The following is a 20,880-nucleotide window of genomic DNA, read 5'->3' on the forward strand; positions in this document are numbered from 1 at the left end:
CATAATATATATATATATAAGATTTTTTTGGACTATACTTATACAAATTTGTTTCAATCTCTATACTTAATTTATATTTAAGTTCTTTTGATTCTTTTTCTTTATATATTTGTTTTTTAATAATTAAGTTAATATATTTGTAAAATTATGTTAATATGAATTTTTTTTACTAAATTGACCGAAAGAGGATCACGTGATTTTATTTGATTAGTAATATAATTAATATATATGGATTTATGGTTTATTTTTGTCTTTACACTTCGTTTTGTTGAACTTCACTGTATTTTTATATTATTTAAATATAAATAGTATGATCTATTTCATCGAATTAATATTAAATTGTTAAGAGGTGATCATATATGAGTCTAAATCCTTTTATTCATTTCTAATATATTGTTATTTGACGATACAATTTCATTGAGACACTCTATTTCAGATCCATTAACGTGTTTTTTAGATCTAATATCACAAATTTAAATTCGTTTTTGTTTACTATATTGTCAGTGATCATCGATATATGAATCCATTTTTTAGTTTTAAATTATTCAAAAAATCTATAAAGAATGACACTAACCAAAAATGGATCACAGTATCTTTTTGTAAAAAAATATAAGAACTTAAAATAAATATAAATATTAAATTAGTAATTAAGTTTTTTTATTAAAATCACATATGATCACATTTTAAATACCGTTAATATTAACTTAACGGAAAAAAATCATATTCACTTTCATATATTGAAGGAAATGAAAAATGATACATTTGAGAAGAAAGACATGTGAAAGTGATATTGTTGAAATTAAATGAAAATAATGAATAATGCAAGGAAATAAGAAGAAATTTTGTAAATGGTTTGGTTGATGTGAATGACAGAGTAAAATAGTTTAATAGATGAAATTGTAAGATAACAAAATTGTCACTCTAATAAAAATGATTGCTATTGTTATTAATTTTATTACTTTTTATTGTTTTGAAATATAAATTTATTTACATTATTATTTTATATTATTATTAGTAGTACTATTATTAAATTTTTACTATTAAAATTATCATTTTTTATTAGCATGATATAAATTTATTTATATTATTAATATATTTATTATTATTATATATTAAGATATAAATTTATTTATATAATTATTATATTTTATTTTTTTAATAAAATGATTTAATTATTATTATTAATTTAAACTCAATTATATTTAAACATAACAAATACATATATTGACAACAAAAAAATGATAAATGTTCTTGTACATAATTACATTCAAGTATAGTAATTTACAATTTTAAGAAAAAAAATAATTAATCATCGCTTGAATTTAAAGTTTTTAGAAGTAAAAAATAGTTTTAACTTAAACATTAATAAAATCACCATGGTTATTTTTCTCACATTTATCTTTTTTTTTTCTAAATTTCTTGTATTTATGGAATATAGAAAGATTTTCTTACAACTCGAATGCTATTATCAACACTGAGAATAATATTCAATACTTAAGAAGAATATTGTTTCATTTTCACTCTTTCTTTCATTGCATCAATTATGTGCAAAAAAAGGATTGTACCATATATGTTTGAAACCATCTCAACCAACCAAATGTAACATCGTGACGATAAAGACAAATAATAGCTAGCTTAATGCACAAAAAATAAATAAATAAGATAATTAACAATATCGTAAGTGGTTTAACAAATATCAAATATAACCACCTAGATAGTCTATATCTAATTAAGTAAAAATTCACAAAACTACTATAAATAACATTTTTTATGAAGTAATATTCAATTTTATAAAACATGCTTAAACTTCGTAATATATTTGTAGACAACCCGTTCAACTGAATATTATTCCTTAAATATATCTGAAATGATGTTGAAGCAAAGAAAACATTTCGTATTCAATACTTAAAAATACTCAATAATATTTCTTATAGTCTTTTTAAAATATATTTAAGCTATATAAAAACAAAATACATATTCCAAATAATACAATCTCATTAAACCAATTTAATACTTTTGAAGTAATTTCTCATATTTGAGTTAATAGAAATTATCCAAAATTATATGTTATTATAATCCGATTTAATAATAAACGAACATAAAAAAAAACATAAAAAATATCAATAAACAACTCATAATAATATACATTTTGACTTTATATTTTCTAAATTGATTTTTAAATAATTAACTAATTAAAGACAACAAAATAAAATAAAATAAGATGTATGAAATGTTTTAAGGCCGAAAGTTAAAATTGTCAACGAAAAAACATAATTATAAGAATTTATTTATTTATTTATTAATGGCAATTAATGAAGTTAATGACAACGAAAATATCTTTAAAACACATAAGTACTTCAAAATTATAATCTATTTTTCTATAATCATGATAATAATAAACATTATTTATTACGACAACAATTGATAAGGTTAAAAATAAGTATTTTTCTTGTAGCATAATTTATTATTATACGATTATAAAGGATGAACTTAAATAAATACTTCAATTACTTTTAGTGAAGCATCTTCCAGTTTAACAATGAAATAATAAATATTTTCTTAATTATTTGTCTAATTAATCACTTCATGAACATGACAAGTGAACACACTAAAGTATATCTTTTAGGTCTTGTTTTTTTGAGGAGATTTGAGAGGATATGAAGATAATTTTTTTTGTCGTTTATTTAAGTGAATTTGAAGATAAATGAGAGTGAATTTGGAACTAAAATTTGTGAGAATTAGTATAGAATTGTATTGACGTGACAAATTAAAAAAATTTATTTCCAAATTCACTCTCATTTATCTCCAAATTCACTCAAATAAATGACAAAAAAATTTATCTTCAAATCCTCTCAAATCCCCTCACTCAAAAGAACAAGACCTTAGTCATTTGCTCAATTTTATGGAAACTAATTAATCTGCATTGCATTTTTTTATGCCATATATTGATAAGTAAAACAATGATTTGTATGACTTATTTCAAACGATTCCCCCCACCCACCCCCTTTTATATATATAGACACACACAAACACAATATTATATATGTAATAAAAACTAGAACAAATTGAAAATTACATATGTAATAAAAATGATTGATTTTTAAATATAAAAACTAATGCTATGTATATTGAAATTTCAAAAAAATCCCGATGACTAGACACTTTTCCTAATCATTTTCTCAGTTAATCATTTAGTCAACAGGGCAATTAAATACACCAGAGTATATTTTTTAATCATTCGGTCAATTTTATGAACACTAATTAATGCGCATTGCATTTTTCATGCCATACATTGATAAGTAAAGCATTCATTTACATGACTTATTACAGTGAATTTTTCTCCTTATATACATTATCTTAATCTGTTTAAGTCTTATTATACACCTTTTATAATAAAATTAAAATTAATTTTGTTGCATAAGTTTGAAATTAAAATTATTTATGTATAGATATACAGTTAATTATATATATATATATATATATATATATATATATATATATATATATATATATATATAAATTCATTAATTTGTTTACATAATTTTATGTTTTAATTAATCCATAAAATAATACAATTTAACAATAAACGTTTATCTATCTCCCTATTAGAAGAAATGTCTCTTTCAAAAACTTATATACAATGTTAATAAAATAATTTAGGAAGAGAATAAACACAGTCCGATCAAGTGATGAAACAATATGAATGACTTACACATGACTACAAAATTACATGGTAAACAACCTTAACAAAAAAATAAAAAAGAAAAAAGAAAAACATCACAAGGAACATATCATCTGGACCATTGAGGGAACTTTTTGAATGTTTCATGTTGGCAAGTGGACAACAACAATAATCCTCCAACTTTAGAGGAGCAATCATAAATAGTGTATTTTATTACGAACTACCAATTTCTTTAAAATAATATCTTTTTAAGATATTTTAAAATTATTATTTTTCTAAAATTGAAACAAAAGCTACATTCTCTCATCTATCACAATTCATCATTGCTAATGCTTATTGTTCATCAAATTTTCGTATTTTTAATAAAATATAAATTAATAAAATACATAAAGAAAAATAAAATCCTGGCACCAGCTATTTAAATTTGAATTTAATTAAAATTCAGAAAAATATATATATGAAGGTACATGATGATGGTTGTGATGCTATTGTTCATTCATCACTTGGAAACAATCTTCCTCCCGCAATTGAAGGTTGTTTTTGGTCTCTCTCTATTCGATCTTCCTATGTCTCGTCGTTCCCGATTCTAGGGTTTCCGTTCTGATAACAATTTCTCCAATTCGATTTGGGGCACAGCACTAGGGTTTCTGCGCTGCCAGATCCGTTTTCGGATTTCCGCTTTCTGGATTCCCAGTCATTTCTTCAGAAATTCAACATGTTTTGGCGCATGGCTGGTCTGTCCACGGCGTCGCCGGTGAGTTCCGAACTCTCATTCTTCAATTCTTGGCGCAAGCTGCGCCGACACTGATTCATGTGTTTTTGTGGTGGTTTCGGTTGTTTCTTGGATGCTGTTTTGGCTTGGATTTGATTTCCGTCTGTTTCTCGGGAAGTGTGACTATGTGGAGCGTTATTGTCTTTAATTTACTCTACGATGATCTCAGTGTCTTTTTTCTCCAATTTGTTTAATCAATCGGATGTTTTGAATAATTGAATTGGTGCATGTAACTCTGTACCTTATTGTGAAGCGATGGCTTGCGCTGTTTTGCCAGGTTGTAGTTAGTGCCACATCAGGTATAGGACACTGGGGTAGTCTCTGCATTTAAGAATTTTGGAAGTGATATATGGAGATCGATTACAGGAGTGAGGAGTGCGTGACTGATCAATGCAGTAATGCGGTGGAATTAAGATTTTTGTTGTTTGTGGATAGATTGAATGGAACTAATGTTCCTGTTCTTACACGACCTATGTTGGTCACAGATTTCAGTTATCTTTAAATAGGGTAAAAGAAGAGCTGCCATTTATTGTCGAAGTATTTGATTTTAGCAACGATTTGTATATCCGTTTCCCTGTCTAAATATTTAATAACCTTGCTGCTAGCTCTACATTACATATTTTTATGGCGTATTTGGTTGTACGGAAATGCCCACATTTTAATGCTGTTTATTTGTCCTCAATTTTAATGATATAGATTTCTGTTCTTGACCTTGGGTTTGGTGTTATATGCATTGTTGCTGGACAGATTTGAATGTTTTTTTCCATAATGGATAGGGGAAGATTTTGGAGGGCTTGTTTTCGTTGCTTTTAGTTCTTCTGTTATTTTGTAGTTAGGAGGACTTCTTATTGTCTTCTGGAACTTGTTAGAAGGCATTGTACCACTGCTCACAAGTAACTTCTACATTTGTAACATTTTCTTTGATATTAGTGTTTACTAAGTTATGCCTTCTTTCTCTTCCTTCCGTCCTAGATTAGTAAAATATTAATTTGAGGATTATTTTTATTGTAAAATTAAGTTTAGTAGAAAAAAAACTTAAGTAGTAACATCTGTAATGAGAGGACACTATGTCATCCAAAATGGAAAAGAGAAGCATGTTAGAGAACAAAAAGATGTGAGAAAAAAAAATTGAATGTGCTCAATTCTTATGCATACATGTGAGGGTGTCCCTTGTGATGGTGTGTAAAGGCTTGAAACCAATATTTATTGCCTGTTTCTTGGGGACCAGAATAGATTTATTTAATTTAATTTTTGAAGTAATATAGGTACCTATTGGTATGGGGATTTTACTATTTATTTGGTGTATTATATTGCAGGTGGAGACCATTTTGGACAGGGATAACTTTACTTTGGATGAACTTCTTGATGAGGACGAAATTATTCAGGAATGCAAAGCTCTCAATAGTCGCCTTATAAATTTGTAATCCTCTTCTTTTCTTCTATTACAAATATCTTTCATATGTGAAATTATTGTAGTTTATTATTTAGTGCATGCCTTGATAACTACTGCGTCCATTATAAAATGTTTTGCATAAAAGATAAAAATATCTCACTCTAGAAGTATATTTAGCATTCAAAAATATGTTCCAAACATGCACCCAGTTGCTTTCCGTTTTCTGTTTTTTTTTTTCAGAAACTATCATTCACAAGTGAATTATAATTTATCAGTATCATAAAAGCTGATTTATGAACAAGTACTTTTTGGATTAATATTATTGTTTACAGGTGAGGATGGGATCAAGTGACGTGCTTGAATCCACTAAAGCGAGCCTCTCACTCTGTTTTTTAACAATTTGGACTTGTGCAATTAATTAAATTAGGAAACAAAATATTGCTTTGATATTCCATTTTATCCTAATTTTTCTTTGATAATCTCTGATTCAAAACTTAAAAAATTGTCACCTTGGCGGTGATAAGGAGTAGGGGTTAAGAGATATACCCGTTTTGCATGTCTTAATATTTATTATTGTGAAATAACTAACCACTGAGATAATGCTCATTTACTTGCCTTTGTCTAAAAGTAACTCTTGTTCAGGAATCAGGAGAGTGAAGAAAGGATGGAGAAATTCTTCTATAGTATTAACTCATACTAATGTTAAAAGGATGGTCAATGCATGAGGTTTTCATCATAGTAAACTTATGAGAATCACTATCTGTTATTTTTGTAAGGAAAATGATTTCATTACTATAAATGTTTGGAAGTACAATTTTATAAAAAAATGTCTTTTTTTACCTACATTTAGTCATCATCATAATAATAATATAAAATGTATAGCGTGAAATTCTAGGGCTTTGTGTAAAGAGAGTAGAGACTAAATTCTCTGAAGTTAATGTTATATGGTTATGATGTATCACTAATACTTAAACATGAAGAAATAATTTTTTTTAATGCTAAATCGTAATTGTGGCTAAACAAGGAAGTAGATATGAAGTATAAGGAAACATGGAAAATAAGGAAATAGAAGGACCAATCCTAAGTGATACTCGAGAGAGAAAATATGGAAATAATTCTTATTGTTTCATCTCTTAGCTGATTCGTATATTTATGTGGGTTCTTATGACAAAGATTCACAAAAAGATAGGAACAACCTATGATAGAGCCAATAGCTAATATAAAAGATAAGTTAACTTCATCTAACAAGTTAAACTATTTAAACAAGTTAAACAATCAAACACTTCCTCAACCTGGAGTATACAAATTATATGTACCAAGCAGAAGTATACTAATGGTATGTACCAAGCATGAATATATAATTGAACTTGAGGTCTTCCAAAGAGTTAGACAAAGTATTTGCATGTTGATTATTGAAGCCGACAAATTTCATGCAAATTTCTTTGTTCAACAACTTCTATTGAACAAAATGACAATCACATTCTGTATGTTTAATTCTTAGATGAAATACAAGATTGAAAGCAATGAAAATAACTATCTGGTGATCACAATACACAGTCATTCGATAAACTTCACTAAACTGCTTGAAGGAATTGTTTTATCCACAAAAGTTTACGAGTGAGTGATGTAATTGTCCTATACTCATATCCGACACTAGATCAAGCAATCATTTTGTTTCTTGTTATTCCAAGAAACAATTTCACCTTCAATGAAAACAGAATATCCATTAATGGAACGAATCTCTTTATGAGATCTTGTTGAATCAACATCACAATACCTATTCATTTGAGTATTTGCCTTATTTTCAAAAGGTAGCTTTTGTCATGGAGCTTTTTTAGTTATTTGAGAATGCGAAAAACAACATTCCAATGATCAAGTCGAGGAGTTTGCATAAACTTGTTAACCACCCCAAGTACAAAGACAGGTCTAGTAAGAATGAGATCACTAAGTTTTTGAGCAAGCTTTCTAGATATTTTGGGTTTGAGAAGGGCTCAATTTTCTTTGCCATTGATTTCTGATTTGAATTGATACGATTATTCACAGTTCTACAATCAATCATGCCTATTTCTGTTAAGATATTAAGGCACATTTTCCTTGAGAAATTAAAATACCTCCCTGTATGCAAATTGATGGATACCTTGACAGTAAATTTCTTCAAATTGATGCGAAACAATATGTATTTCTAGATTTAAACGAGTTCTTAATACTTGTAATTTTATTATTTTAATTTTAGTCCTTGTGTTGTCAATTTGTTCCTAGCAGTGCCCCCAATTTACTACCTGCATGGCATATGATTTTCCCCCTGAATTACTTTATTAAGAATTCAAATGAAATATATTATAACTATGTTAACTTTTACAATTGCTATGTGCCATTGAATTTTTCCATTGAAGATGCATTGATCGTCATTGATTATACTATTTAGCGATGTTTCTACGGAACATTCATTTTCACAAGTAGTTTGGACAAAAAGTTCCTATAGTGACATCATATGTTATTGGTAAACTGAGGGGCTAAAATCAATGAATGGAAAAAATAAGGGCTAATATTCATGTAGAGGAATAATGTAAGTATGAAAAAAAGTTGAATGGAGCTTAGTTTTTAATAGACATTCCTACTTCCCACTGTATTAAAGTTGTAGACTTTGAGCAATTGTAGGTCATTCTATGTTAATTGTTAGGGCAAGGGTTGTCTCGTTGGTGCAGCTCCCAGTATCTTTATCTTCTAAAGATGAAAATAAAATTGGTTCATCTATGATTTCTGAATTATTTTAAAAGATTAAGATAATTTGTTGCACACCTAATTTTTCCCACATCTGTTTAAAAGATTAAGATAATTGGTCACTAGGTTTTAAATTATACATTCTCCTGGCTTGGATACTGATAACAAAGTTGCGTTTGGGGTTTGGAATCAATTATTCTCTTTGTTATTTTCAAATGACGTTTCTTATTGTGTGATTGTCCGACCACACTACCCTTTTAATTCATTTGCACTGAACAAAGTTCAATGTTGTTTGCTGCAGTTTGTCTGCAAAACCACAGGTTGAACAACTGATACGATACATCATTGAAGAAGCTCCAGAGGATGCTGAAAAGAAGCGATCTTTTAAGTAGGATGTCCAAAATGAAGATTGACTAAGTTTCCTTTTTAGTGGATATTTTCTGTGGAACCTTATTTCTATAATTTTTTAACAGGTTTCCCTTTATTGCTTGTGAGATATTTACCTGTGAAGTTGATATCATACTCAAAACTCTTATAGAGGATGAGGAAGTAAGTCATCAACCACTTTTAAAATCTTTTTGGTTAATGTTTTGAAGTAGTGCTTACCTGATTCCTTTTTGGCAGTTGATGAATTTGTTGTTCTCCTTTTTGGATCTAAATCACTCCCACAGTAACCTACTAGCAGGATATTTTAGCAAGGTACCCATTTATTAAAACTTGAAGCTCACTGCCTGTTTAGTCAGGCAACATAATTTGTTTTGTGGTGGGTACTGTTGAACTTGCCCACAGAAATAAGTCTGTTGACTATAGAGTTAACTTTTGCTCTCTGACTCCAAAATGACTTTAAAATTAATCCAGTCAACTTGACCAGGCATTTCCATTCCTTTAATTAAATTATTTATTTTCCAATTCAAAGTTCCTTTTACGAATAATCTGGACCCTTGTATTTATTAAGTTCTTATGCTGCTAGGTAGTTGTATGCCTGTTGCTACGTAAGACAGTTCCTTTCATGCAATATGTTCAAGTAAGTCCACAACTTATTTATTTTATTTAGACGTATCCTTCTTGCCATGCTGTATGGTTACACATTGAACTGTTGTGTAAAAAGATTATTGCAGACAATAATGCATTTCTGTAAATAACACTAGTTGGTTGGTCTGAGGAACAAATTTTTTTATATCATCCTCTTTTGATGACATTATATTATGGTTATGTCTTGATTCTGAAAAAACAGAGCTGTGCTATTGTTTTATTGATTCATATTCCTCAAGTCTGTTATTTGATTTAATAAGCCATCGATAACAAATACAGATTTGTATGTGTAAGAAATTGTTCTCTCACACTCCTCTCTGATTTAGTGGCCAGCGCCCACAATTAGCATTGTTTGGTTGAAGGAAATAAATTGAGGGAGTGAAAGAGAGAAGAAAAGAAGAGAAGTAGGTAAGAAACTTGAGGAAAGTGAGGTCATAATATGTCATATCATAATATATTTTTTCCACACTCAACCAAGTTTCCACAAGCAAAATAAATTTCGTAAGCAAAATCGAGTAGCTGTTCTGTCAAACTCCATGCTCCCTACTCAACCACGAATCTACACTACCATAAGTGTTCATACTCCTGTTTTCTCCATACACAACCTATTTTGTTAACATTTACATCACCCATCTCCCAAAAATTACCAGTTATTACTTTCTTTTTCTTCTTTGTCTTCTTTGTCTTCCTTGCTCTTCTGAACACTCCTTCCACAATTCCCTCATCCAAACCACAACCGTTCCGCACTATTCTTTCCTTTTCTTGAATTCATTATACGATCTTCCCCACAACCAAACATGAGCTTAGAGATTTTATGTAGAAAAGGGAAAACATATTATACAAACTCTTTGAAGGCTGCTTTCTAACCTTCTTAGTCACTTCTCATATTTCTCTAAATCCTTTCTTCCTCTCTAAATGTACATAATGCACCAATTTATGTATAGGTAACTATTATGTAGGAATATCTTCAAGTATTGTGTTGCAGTTATCTCTGTATTTGATTATATTTTGTGATCTGCATTCTTGTTCACGAATAATAGGGATTGATTTCTCATAAATAGAATGCCTTCCTCTTGTTTTGAACATAAAATTCCTAAATTTATAATTTTTTGAAACAAACAGTTATATTTTGTTTTTCCTGGGTTTTCGGTTGTACTTGTTTTGTTATTGATGTCTCTTTAGGTTCGGATAAGCTTTTAGCCTGAGCTATCAAATGTGTGTTCCTCGATTCTTGTCTTTGGAAAGGGTACCAATGCCATTCTCCAAACATTAAAAGATGTTAGATGTTTCTAGATGTTATCTTTTTGAAGAAACTTTCTTCTTTACCTCTTCTTTACAAGGCTTACACACTATCCAATAGGTTTTACCTGTCCCGTCCTTTTATCCATTGTTGGTTCCTCATCATGAGTCTCCTAACCATAATAAGATGAATCCTCTTCTTCAATCAACATTCTTGTTGATTCCTCTTCACCTCCTTCTATCACAGATCAGCTCAAGCCCCGAAGAAATAATCCAACTTTACATGGAGAACCTGTTTTTATTCATGTAAATGTCTAATACCATGTAAACTCTAGTTGGTTTATACCTTTTAGGGTAGGTATTCAATCCACTCCAAATCCTTATCCTATTTATAATTGAGTTATAACTGTTTATCTCTGTCGTATTTCTCTTTTGTTTTCTCTTTGACTCCCATTTCTATTCCAAAAAATGTTTGTGAAACAATTGATCATCCTAGTGGTGACAAACCATGATTCTTGAAATATAAACTCTTGAACAAAATGGTACATGAGAGTTGGTTTGGTCACCCTGTGTTTTTTGTTATTATTTTTCTTTTTTAATAATATCTTTTGTGCATGAGTTTGGTTTGATCACTCCATGTTTTTGTGTTATTATTTTTCTTTTTTAATAATATTTTTCATGTGATGGCAAAGGATTGGTGTGCTTTGAGTTGAGCCTAACTGAGATGTCATAGTACATAGTAATGCCTAACATGAGTGTTATTGAAAAAAAAAAATACTGTTGGGAATTGACATCAGATAGCACAGCAATACATTTGTTGTCTCAGAGAGAAGTAGTCTCCCCTTTCATAAATTAGATATACAGTTGCTGTCCCAGAGACCGAGGCCTCCCGCAGAGAGTATTCACCGTCCACATACTGAAAATAACTTCAGAGACATTATTTCATAACCTATTATCTGATATGTACTGCTAATACATAACTCAACAGTTTTTTTCAACATATAATTTTCATCTTGATGTTCCTAATATAAAACTAACTGCTAGCAGTTATTTTCTGCACATAACTTTCATCTTGGAGCTTCAAATGCATAAATGATTTCTATAGCAATTATTTTCTACACCTGTCCAACCTGGCAAGGCACCTCAAACAGAATTTTCGAGGAGCTTATGTGGTCTGGAGGCGAGGATTTGTTTGGGTGCATTTGTATAATCTAAATTCAGTACTAGTCAGGTCAGGTCTGGAGTGTGTTGTGAAATGTCTTTTATGATGCTTGTTTTGTTGTATTGAGATTAGTGGTTGAATGTTGAGTGGCTGGCTACAATTACATTGTAATGTCAGGTAGTGTTCTTTGTTTTGATTGTGGACTTTGGCCTTTGCTTCATTGTAAGTTTAACTAGGGGTCATGTTAAATGTATGTTCTCTTATTCCACTTTGCACATATGGTTATTGTTAAAATAGTTTATTGTTTGTTTTACAGCTTTAAAGCTGCTTTCTGGCTGTATCTAGCTTAAGGGCATAATTTGGATGCTTTTTCCTTTGGTTATACTTCTCATTGTATATATATTGAATACATCAGTTGAGGCAAGACTCACTGATTTGTGACATCCTTTAAATTTAAATGTTACAAATGTACAATTAGATGTTGAGTCTGTGAATTGAAAAATACCTAAGAAACTTCAATCTTGTTATGGCTTTTAGAATGACTCCACCACGAAAGTGTGATATGTGTATTACATGTGAATGTGAAAGATATCCTACAGATTTTTCTCATTCCTCTCATGGCTATTATATTAGCACAACTGAACTAAAAGGTGTGATTGTGTTGGAATTGGAAGTGTACAATAAAGAATGTTACTTTATGGAACAATTTGAGGAATATTTCCTGGTGATATATATGTTTTAGTAATGGACTGAATGACTACATTACAATTTTAGGTTTTGGAAAACTATGCTGACACCCTCTGCTTTTTTCATTGTTACAATGTCCTCCCTTAATGGGGTGAAAGGGGTAATGTAAAATGGACTTCTTGTGTGTTTAAAAACATAAAGACATGTAATGATTTTAAAACTTAAAAAGGGTGTATGCGTAATGTAAAAAGGGAGACAGTGTTAGTTTACTATGTTTGTTTAATTTACTATGTTTTCATTGATGTGTTAGCATTCATTGGGTTGCACTTATCAGTTTGCTGTTCTGTTGTCATTGTGGCTAACCAGGCTCACCGGGAAATTGTGAAGAAACTAGTTGACTTGATTGGAATCACGTCTATCATGGAGGTTGGGTTTTTCGCATTTATTTTATTTTAAATTGTTATACTTGCCTATTAAGGGTTATCTTTGCTGCTGTAAGTTCAAATCTTTGTTTTACTGGTATTTAATGCCTAGACTCCTGCATGGGAATTAGTATTTTTAGATTTGGGAATCAATTACTTTCATTGGTGTGAATTTTTTTTCCTCTCTATTCTGTGCATGTGTGTTTTTGTATATTTGTAATTTTATTGGTAATTTTTTCTTCGAAATACCAGGTTTTGATACGTTTGATTGGTGCTGACGAACATATGTATGTAAGTCATGTGAATGCAATGCAGTGGATTGAAGATACTAATGTGCTTGAGATGATTGCAGATAAATTCAGTTCTTCAGTAAGTATCATCAGTTTTCTGAAGTCTGTAGTGGGGATTTGGATATGTTATTAATTCTAAATTTAAATTTGCTAGAGTTTGGATGAATTAAAAGTAAGAGGGAATTCTTTAAATTGATATGTGAGGTCTATAAGTGAATTAAATATGTGCACACTGATGCTGTATGATTTTCTTTTATCATAGATTAAAACTGCTTTCTATTAAGTTTTATTTGTCACTGTCTTTTTTATTACTTTATACTTTAATAATAAATCATGGTTCCTCATTTGACTTGTATTAACCATTCTGGAATTAAAAATGGTTAATACAAGCCATATAATGGGTGCTGTTGCTGAATTATGTTGTGAAGTGGCTGGAACATGCATTAATGATTGTATAATAGCCTGGCACAGTGCCAAAGTTTCATTGAAAATTTTGGTGAAGTCAAAAGCTTGAAATAATGTTGGGGGAGCTTGAAATAGAATTTTCAGGTGCCAAACTATAATTTAATGTATTTACTTTAAAAACTTAGAGAGAAACGTTTGGGGGAGACATGGTCCAAGATCTGACACTAGCCAGACAAAAACCTGGAAAATTGCAGCTGGAGTGAGTGAGTGATGTTGAAGTGTTTTGAAAAAGTGTACTTAATAAGGAAAGAGGCTCATTTCCAGCAGGGGGGGGGGGTGTTCAATTAAAGAATTTCCCCCTCTCTGAATCAGAATTGAAGCCCTCTCACAGTCACTTGCATGCTCTTTGTTATTTGGTGAGCATGACCCGATCCAACCTGCTAGCCTTGACCCAAAGTTGATTTGGGCGGGTTGGGATTTTAAAAGCAGAAACGATATTTTTTTAAGGATGAGGTTAGATTGTGTTTCTAGCCGTTTCCACATGGTTTAGTCAGAAGATTCCCTCTCAATTCTTTTTTTTTTGAATAATTGTGTATTAGTAATAACCTTTTTATTTAATATTGGAAAATTTTGTATAACGTGATATTATATTTATAGGTTAGAATTTTTACACCTGACGAAAAAGTCATCTAAATTACACCTTCAATAACTTTTTATAGAACACAAATTCAATCAATCAAACTGTTGAATATCATTATACATTAAAATGAAGAGATGTAAAGAAATTCTTAATAGCTTTAAAACTGTATGAAGTTTTGGATACATGATCTAATTAAAAAGAATATGAAATTTAATATTTGGATAGATTAAAACTGCTTTCTATAAAAAATTATTGAAAGTATGTTTGACTACTTGATATAAATAGATCCTAACCCTATATTTATTATTTTAAAATATAGATTAATTTAAGTTATTATTCTTATGTTTTACTATTTAAATATTTGCAATGTTAAAATTTGTATATTGTGTAACAGATATGGGTTAACCCAGTATTATCTCATTTATTTAGGGTATTGGGTCACAATTTTGGGTTTGGTTGGGTTGGATAAAGGGTGAACCCGACTCAACCCAGTCCATGCTCAACCCCAAGTACCCACCCTTCTCTGGCAATTTTGTGGAAAAATTGTCTGTTTCCAGCTGACATTACCTCTGCTGCCTGGCCTTGTGTTGTCCTTGCGGTTGTTTTTCGTTTTTTTACCCTCATTTACTATTCTTATTCTAATTGGTTACAACAGCGGCCACCCTGCTAGCCACAATGAGATTTAGTGGGTTGGCCACTTCACACGATCATTTGGGATTGACAACTATTTCCTGTATGTTAAATTTTTGTTTATAAGGATTAGTTGAGGAATAACGGAATTTTATAAAAATCTTGAATCAAGGCCTAAAAACATATTACTTGAATTACTATTGGAAATCTGTAAAACTTAATTAGATCAGAAAACCCAACTTAACTATGAAAGCGCACAATTTTTAGGTTAAGAGCAAGAAATCATGTAGATTAAATTCAAAATATATTTGTGATGCATTTAGACTGTTCTTTTTGTCTGGATTGTCATAATGTTTGTTGTTGGAATTTTAGTACAAATATACAATGCCAATTTCTTTTTCACTTAGGCTGTTAAATGTTTTGGCACATAAGGATATCTTTGTATTACTTATACTACTTATAATACACTTCACAAAACCTCCTTAAACTCTTATAACCTATAAAGATGAATATAGTAAACACGTACAATAAATAGAGTAAGGATCATGTGTATAAGCTGAATTCTCTTTATTACGAAGGCCAGCCAATACATTTTCACTGACTATACATTCTTTTGCTATGACTTTTACAGGATTCTCCAGAAGTACATGCTAATGCAGCAGAAACTCTGTGTGCTATTACACGATTTGCTCCTGCAGGGCTTTCTGCAAAAGTCTGCAGTCCTAGGTAGATTTGTTTGAGGACTTGCTCTTTGTTATGAGTGCAATCCTAGATTAGTTTTCATCACTTGGAAGTTTATGCATCGTTTTCATTAACCAACATTTTTCATCATATATCTGCAGCTTTATAGGAAGATTATTCCGTCATGCCCTGGAAGTCTCTCGGCCAAAATCTGTTCTTGTAAACTCCTTATCTGTATGCATATCTTTGTTAGACCCCAAGAGACATACTTTTGGAGCTTATTATACATATAATCGACAAATGACTAACGGATCTAGTGTAACTGCAAATCCCGAGACTGTTGAAGGCATGCTAGAAAGCCTAGGTAAGACTTCTGAATGGCTTAATATGTTTTTTGGGAGAAGAAAAGTGCGAGGAACAAACTCTTGTGGGTTTGAGTTTATTGGACATCACTGACATTTTGGTTCCACATCCTTATTTAGTGAATATCTCATGATTTGTAGTTATCAATAAATTTTAATCAATAGAAGAGTGTGTTAGAGAGTGTTTTGTAACACTCTTCATGGGGTTTATTGGTTTGTTTCTTTCCAATTTCCTTATTTTCTCTCTCTCTCTCTCTCTCTCTCTCTCTCTCTCTCTCTCTCTCTCTCTACACTGATTTATAATTTTCATTTCACATTTGTAAAATGAGTTCACTTCAATTAGGTAAATTAATTCAAACATAATCTTGAGACCATTTGTGTCTGTATGTATATTCTTTTATCTGAATTTTTATTTTACTTTGTCTAAAGGAGAACAAAATTTTGATCTACCTTACTCTGCAGGTGATTTACTCAAGCTATTAGAAGTTTCTTCTTCTGAAAATCTCTTGCTAACTACTTTTGGCAAATTACAACCACCGCTTGGTAAACATCGTCTAAAGGTAAGCTAATTATTTGAAATTGTCCCGTTTGTATATTTGATTCGAAGACTAGTTTTGAACATGTGCTGTCATGAAGGTATTTTCACAAGTAATTGCCTTTTTTCAAATTTGCTGTTCTTCGAAGATGTTGAAAAGTAATATTGTAGCTTTGCCATAAGTAATATTAACTGAACATTTATTCTTTCAGATTGTAGAGTTCATATCAGTCCTAGTAACTGTTGGTGGTGAAGCTGCTGAGAAGAAATTGATTGATCTTGGAGCAGTGCAAAGAATTATACACTTGTTCTTTGAGTAAGTTTTGCAATTCTGGTATCTTGTGCCTTGTCATTTAATCTCATGCCTTGCTACTATGTTTGAACGTGGTAGGTACCCATACAATAACTTTTTGCATCACCATGTGGAAAACATTATAACATCTTGCTTGGAGAGTAAGAATTCTTCTCTTCTGGAACATCTTCTCCATCATTGTGATTTTGTCGGGAAAATTATTCAGGCAGAAAAGCAATTCACGTTGGAAGCTGATACAAACAAGGTACTTGGTTCCTCTTGCCCCTTATGCACAAAAATATTGTATTGCAGAATTTTTTTGCAGAATTGTTTGTTTTGCTCTATGATTTGGATACAATGTTTGATGGAAACTAAAAAAAAATCTTTTGGAATAAATGAATATTTTAAATGTTCTATTTCTGTAAATTTCTTGCAGGCAACAATACCTGCCGAGGGAAAATCAGCACCTAGGATAGGATGCATAGGACACTTAACCCGTATAGCTAACAAACTTGTCCAGTTAGGGAATAACAACACTGTGATTCAGGAACATTTGCAGGTCTGTTACTATGTCTCCAGCAAGTTTTGTGGTATGATTTTTGAATGTTTAAACTTAGTTGTGATATTTGATCAATTCTCTTTCTTTTCCCAGTAAGTAATTTTCTGATTTTTTACATGTACTTGAACAAAATGAATTTTAAAGGTAAACTACATAATCTTGAAACTTATTTTCAAAGTTCTTAAATTGACAGGGAAATAGTGATTGGACAGATTGGTACTTGGGTGTTCTATCCAATCGCAATGCTGTGGAGAATGTCTATCAATGGGCGTGTGGGTATGTTGCTTTTCTTAACTGGCACTATCTTGTTATATCCCATGGTTAATCTGCAGTGCCACTATCTGAATGAGCTGAAAAATTAAAGATTTGCCTCTTTCCTTGAATGCCATCATGCTTTTAGAAGTCGTGGTTGGAATCTTTGGAGTCCAGATTTATATTCTAATATTTTTTCTTAACAGTCATAAACACAATGTCACAGCAACCATTATAATCTTTAGAGTATAATATACCTTTCTCAATCAAGAACAATGCTCCGGTTAGAGGAATAGATCATTGCTCACTGAATCAAGAGAACTTTGACCTCCAGAATACATAGTCCCTGTGCTACCGTATGCTTGCTGATCTCTGTCACGTGATGAAATACATGCTTGGAACCACAAACTTGAGCACGATCTTGATTCCTGTTACTGAATACTTTTCTTATTATTGTTGGGATTGATTGTATTTTGATGTAGCTTCATTGTAGGTCATCTTGTGGTTGTGTATTGGGCTCGTTTGCTGATTCGTAATTAATTCGTTGTTACAGGAGGCCAACAGCGTTACATGACAGAAACAGGGATAGTGATGAGGATGATTATCAAGACCGGGACTATGATGTAGCAGCATTAGCAAATAACTTAAGTCAAGCCTTCCGTTATGGCATTTACAACAGTGATGACATTGAAGAGGTACAGTGCAGTTATTTTAGGGAACCTCCTGTCTGCCTGCAGCTGAATGTGCATTTCGCAGTCTCATTTGTTAGATAGTTGTGAATGGAAGAACAGAAATATGTGGAATTTTTCTGAGATTATTAAGAATCATTTTTTGATATGGTGTTGGTTTCACAAAGCCCTTAGAATTGTTTTTTCATTATGGCCAGAAGTACATGAAATACCTACAGAAATTATTTCTATAGTGTGTTATAGATATAAGGATTCACAGAGAATGGAATGACTCAGTCTGGGTTCACTTAATAGTTTGTTCTTAGAGTATGTAGACCAGCTGATGTAGTGACCAATTTGTTCATTCAGCATTGTGGAATGATAAATTCCTAATGCCTGATTTAATTTTTAGGTGGTGATACTACTGCTTATCGGATTCTGTCATTAATAATTCTATGCGATAGCTCTTGATTACTGACCAATGTATCTGTGTTTCAGGTTCATGGCTCTCTTGAACGAGATGATGAGGTATAATATTTTCCTCTTTATGTGATAAAATCCAGTCTTGAATTGAGGTGAAGTGAATATATAGTTGAATATGTGCAGGTTAATGCTTGAGATAAATATGTTTAAAGATGGATTGAACATTCTTTCTTGGGTGTCTTCTAATGACTTTAACTCCTCCATCACATAAGTTTTGCCTGTCTGCAGCTTTGTGCAGAGTAAATTAATTGCTTGAATCATACAAGTCTGCGAGTGTCTTTTTTTAGGGCTGATTTCTCATGTTCATGTAAATTGATAGACATCACTAATGTGTCTTAGGGTTTTTGGTTGAGGTTTGATTTACTATTATGATAAAATATCTAACAGAATATGAATGTTGCAGGATGTCTACTTTGATGATGAATCTGCAGAAGTCGTTATATCTTCTTTGCGGTTGGGAGATGACCATGAAAGGTAAATGGTGTGCTTTTGTTGATCGTACGTGTCAGTTTTTTACTTTGAATTGAACGTCTTGCCTAGTTTTTCTTCACATTCTTGGGATGTATACCTTATGCCATGGCATATGCAGTGGATCTCTATTCACGAATTCCAACTGGTTTGCTTTCGAGGAGGATAGAGATCGAGTAGCCAATGAGCGCTCAACCGGTTCCCTTGCTTCTCCATCACCTAATGCCGAGGAGGGTATTGTAAAAGCCAGTGGAGATGATGTTGCTGGTGAGGATGAAGAGTTAGCTGACACTGCAACATCTTCTCCAGAAGCAGGACCAAAGTTAGAACATGGTGGGACAGATAAACCTGTTGAGTGGGTTGAATGGAGGGAATCTTCAGATGCCAATGACCCTTCTGATGTTCTTCCGAATGGGGAAATTGGGAACAATGATCCTGGTGCAACTGAATCACCATCTCCATCAGCCAGTGTTGCAGTGACAAAGGATAAGCAGTTAGCTACTGATTTGCCATCAGCATCTCTCGATAACTCCACTATTGTAACCTCTGAGACAACTAAAACAGTAAATGAAAATCCAAGTTCATGTGCACCTACTTCTGCGCATGGGTCAGTCGCCGAGGTTGGAGGAAACAGTAACAAGGACACAACTGACAACAACAAAGGAGTCGAACTTGAATAGATAATGTAAATTCCTGTGAACTGGCTTGGGTAGCTAACCATGCAAAATTAATCAGGTGGGAAAAGTACACCCTGGAGTCTGGCTGGGCAAGAGCATTTAGACCTCTCAGCACGCTTTTTTTAATAGGAGTATTAAATTTTTATTCCCACCAACTTCTGAAGCTATAAATTCAATGTTTGATGTGGCTTTATTAGCTCATACTGTTAGGTGCTACTGGATTCTTCACCTGTTCATATCAAATGTTTAGCTCGCCCAATTAGGTGCTACTAAATTTTCCCCCTTTTCGTATTAACTGTTCATATAAATACGTCTCTCCGATCCGAGTGTTTCGGTATGAAAACGGGTTCCTTGCTTGACTTTTACAATCGCTCAAAGTAACCTCGTATGATGATTTTTATAGGAAGTTCCTTGCCCAAGCTCAAATGATGTGAATCTTTAGCATTGAAGAGCTTGAGATGGTTGCTGATAAGGAGTTGAACCTCAAAAGCATACTGAAAATGGACCAAGACCAAAACATGGGGGGTAGGGGAGGACGTTCTGTAATTACGAATTTTCTGAGATGAACAAGATTCGTTTCATTGTTACATGAACCTTCGGGTACTGAAACTTGTATTGACTTGTCCCAGTATATTGTATAAGTTGCTTCAGAATCAACTTTTGAAAGACTTCCTGGTTGGATTTAACTAGTTAAATTGAATTTCTATGCATTGATCATTTGAGTAGTGTTTCAGGATTTACGTTATATTACTCTGAACTTGACAGATTGATTGAATACATTGTCTTCAACTTTGGGCATAATTTCTTCAGTGATTTTACTCGTACAAT

At 31.6% G+C, this 20,880-nt stretch overlaps 1 protein-coding gene across 2 annotated transcripts; it reads left to right on the forward strand.

The window, feature by feature from the left end:
- The first annotated feature begins 4,105 nt into the window (after positions 1-4,105).
- Positions 4,106-20,774, forward strand: LOC108342954 (uncharacterized). Of its 2 annotated transcripts, XM_017580899.2 has the most exons (20): positions 4,106-4,215; positions 4,319-4,436; positions 5,771-5,874; positions 8,870-8,956; positions 9,042-9,117; positions 9,193-9,267; positions 9,539-9,592; positions 13,055-13,114; positions 13,363-13,479; positions 15,707-15,801; positions 15,918-16,120; positions 16,581-16,678; positions 16,866-16,969; positions 17,045-17,210; positions 17,382-17,504; positions 17,698-17,780; positions 18,310-18,451; positions 18,923-18,952; positions 19,311-19,381; positions 19,497-20,774. In XM_017580899.2, exons 2-20 carry the CDS (start codon positions 4,398-4,400, stop codon positions 20,053-20,055), a joined length of 2,286 nt encoding a protein of 761 aa, XP_017436388.1. In that variant the 5' UTR covers positions 4,106-4,215; positions 4,319-4,397; the 3' UTR covers positions 20,056-20,774. The 2 variants fall into 2 exon arrangements, with proteins under 2 accessions (XP_017436388.1, XP_017436389.1); XM_017580900.2 differs by lacking the exons at positions 4,106-4,215; positions 4,319-4,436; positions 5,771-5,874; positions 8,870-8,956; positions 9,042-9,117 and having other exon boundaries at positions 9,200-9,267; positions 9,543-9,592.
- The last annotated feature ends 106 nt before the right edge of the window (positions 20,775-20,880 follow it).

This window comes from Vigna angularis, chromosome 6 (genome assembly GCF_016808095.1).
Source record: "Vigna angularis cultivar LongXiaoDou No.4 chromosome 6, ASM1680809v1, whole genome shotgun sequence".
NCBI classification, from domain to species: domain Eukaryota; kingdom Viridiplantae; phylum Streptophyta; class Magnoliopsida; order Fabales; family Fabaceae; genus Vigna; species Vigna angularis.

Excerpts from the sequence above, each read along its gene's own strand:
- LOC108342954 (XM_017580899.2), top strand. The coding sequence starts at position 4,398 with ATGTTTTGGCGCATGGCTGGTCTGTCCACGGCGTCGCCG. Across the intron at positions 9,593-13,054 it reads CTTTCATGCAATATGTTCAA|GCTCACCGGGAAATTGTGAA; the intron begins GTAAGTCCACAA and ends GTGGCTAACCAG. Across the intron at positions 19,382-19,496 it reads TTGGGAGATGACCATGAAAG|TGGATCTCTATTCACGAATT; the intron begins GTAAATGGTGTG and ends TGGCATATGCAG.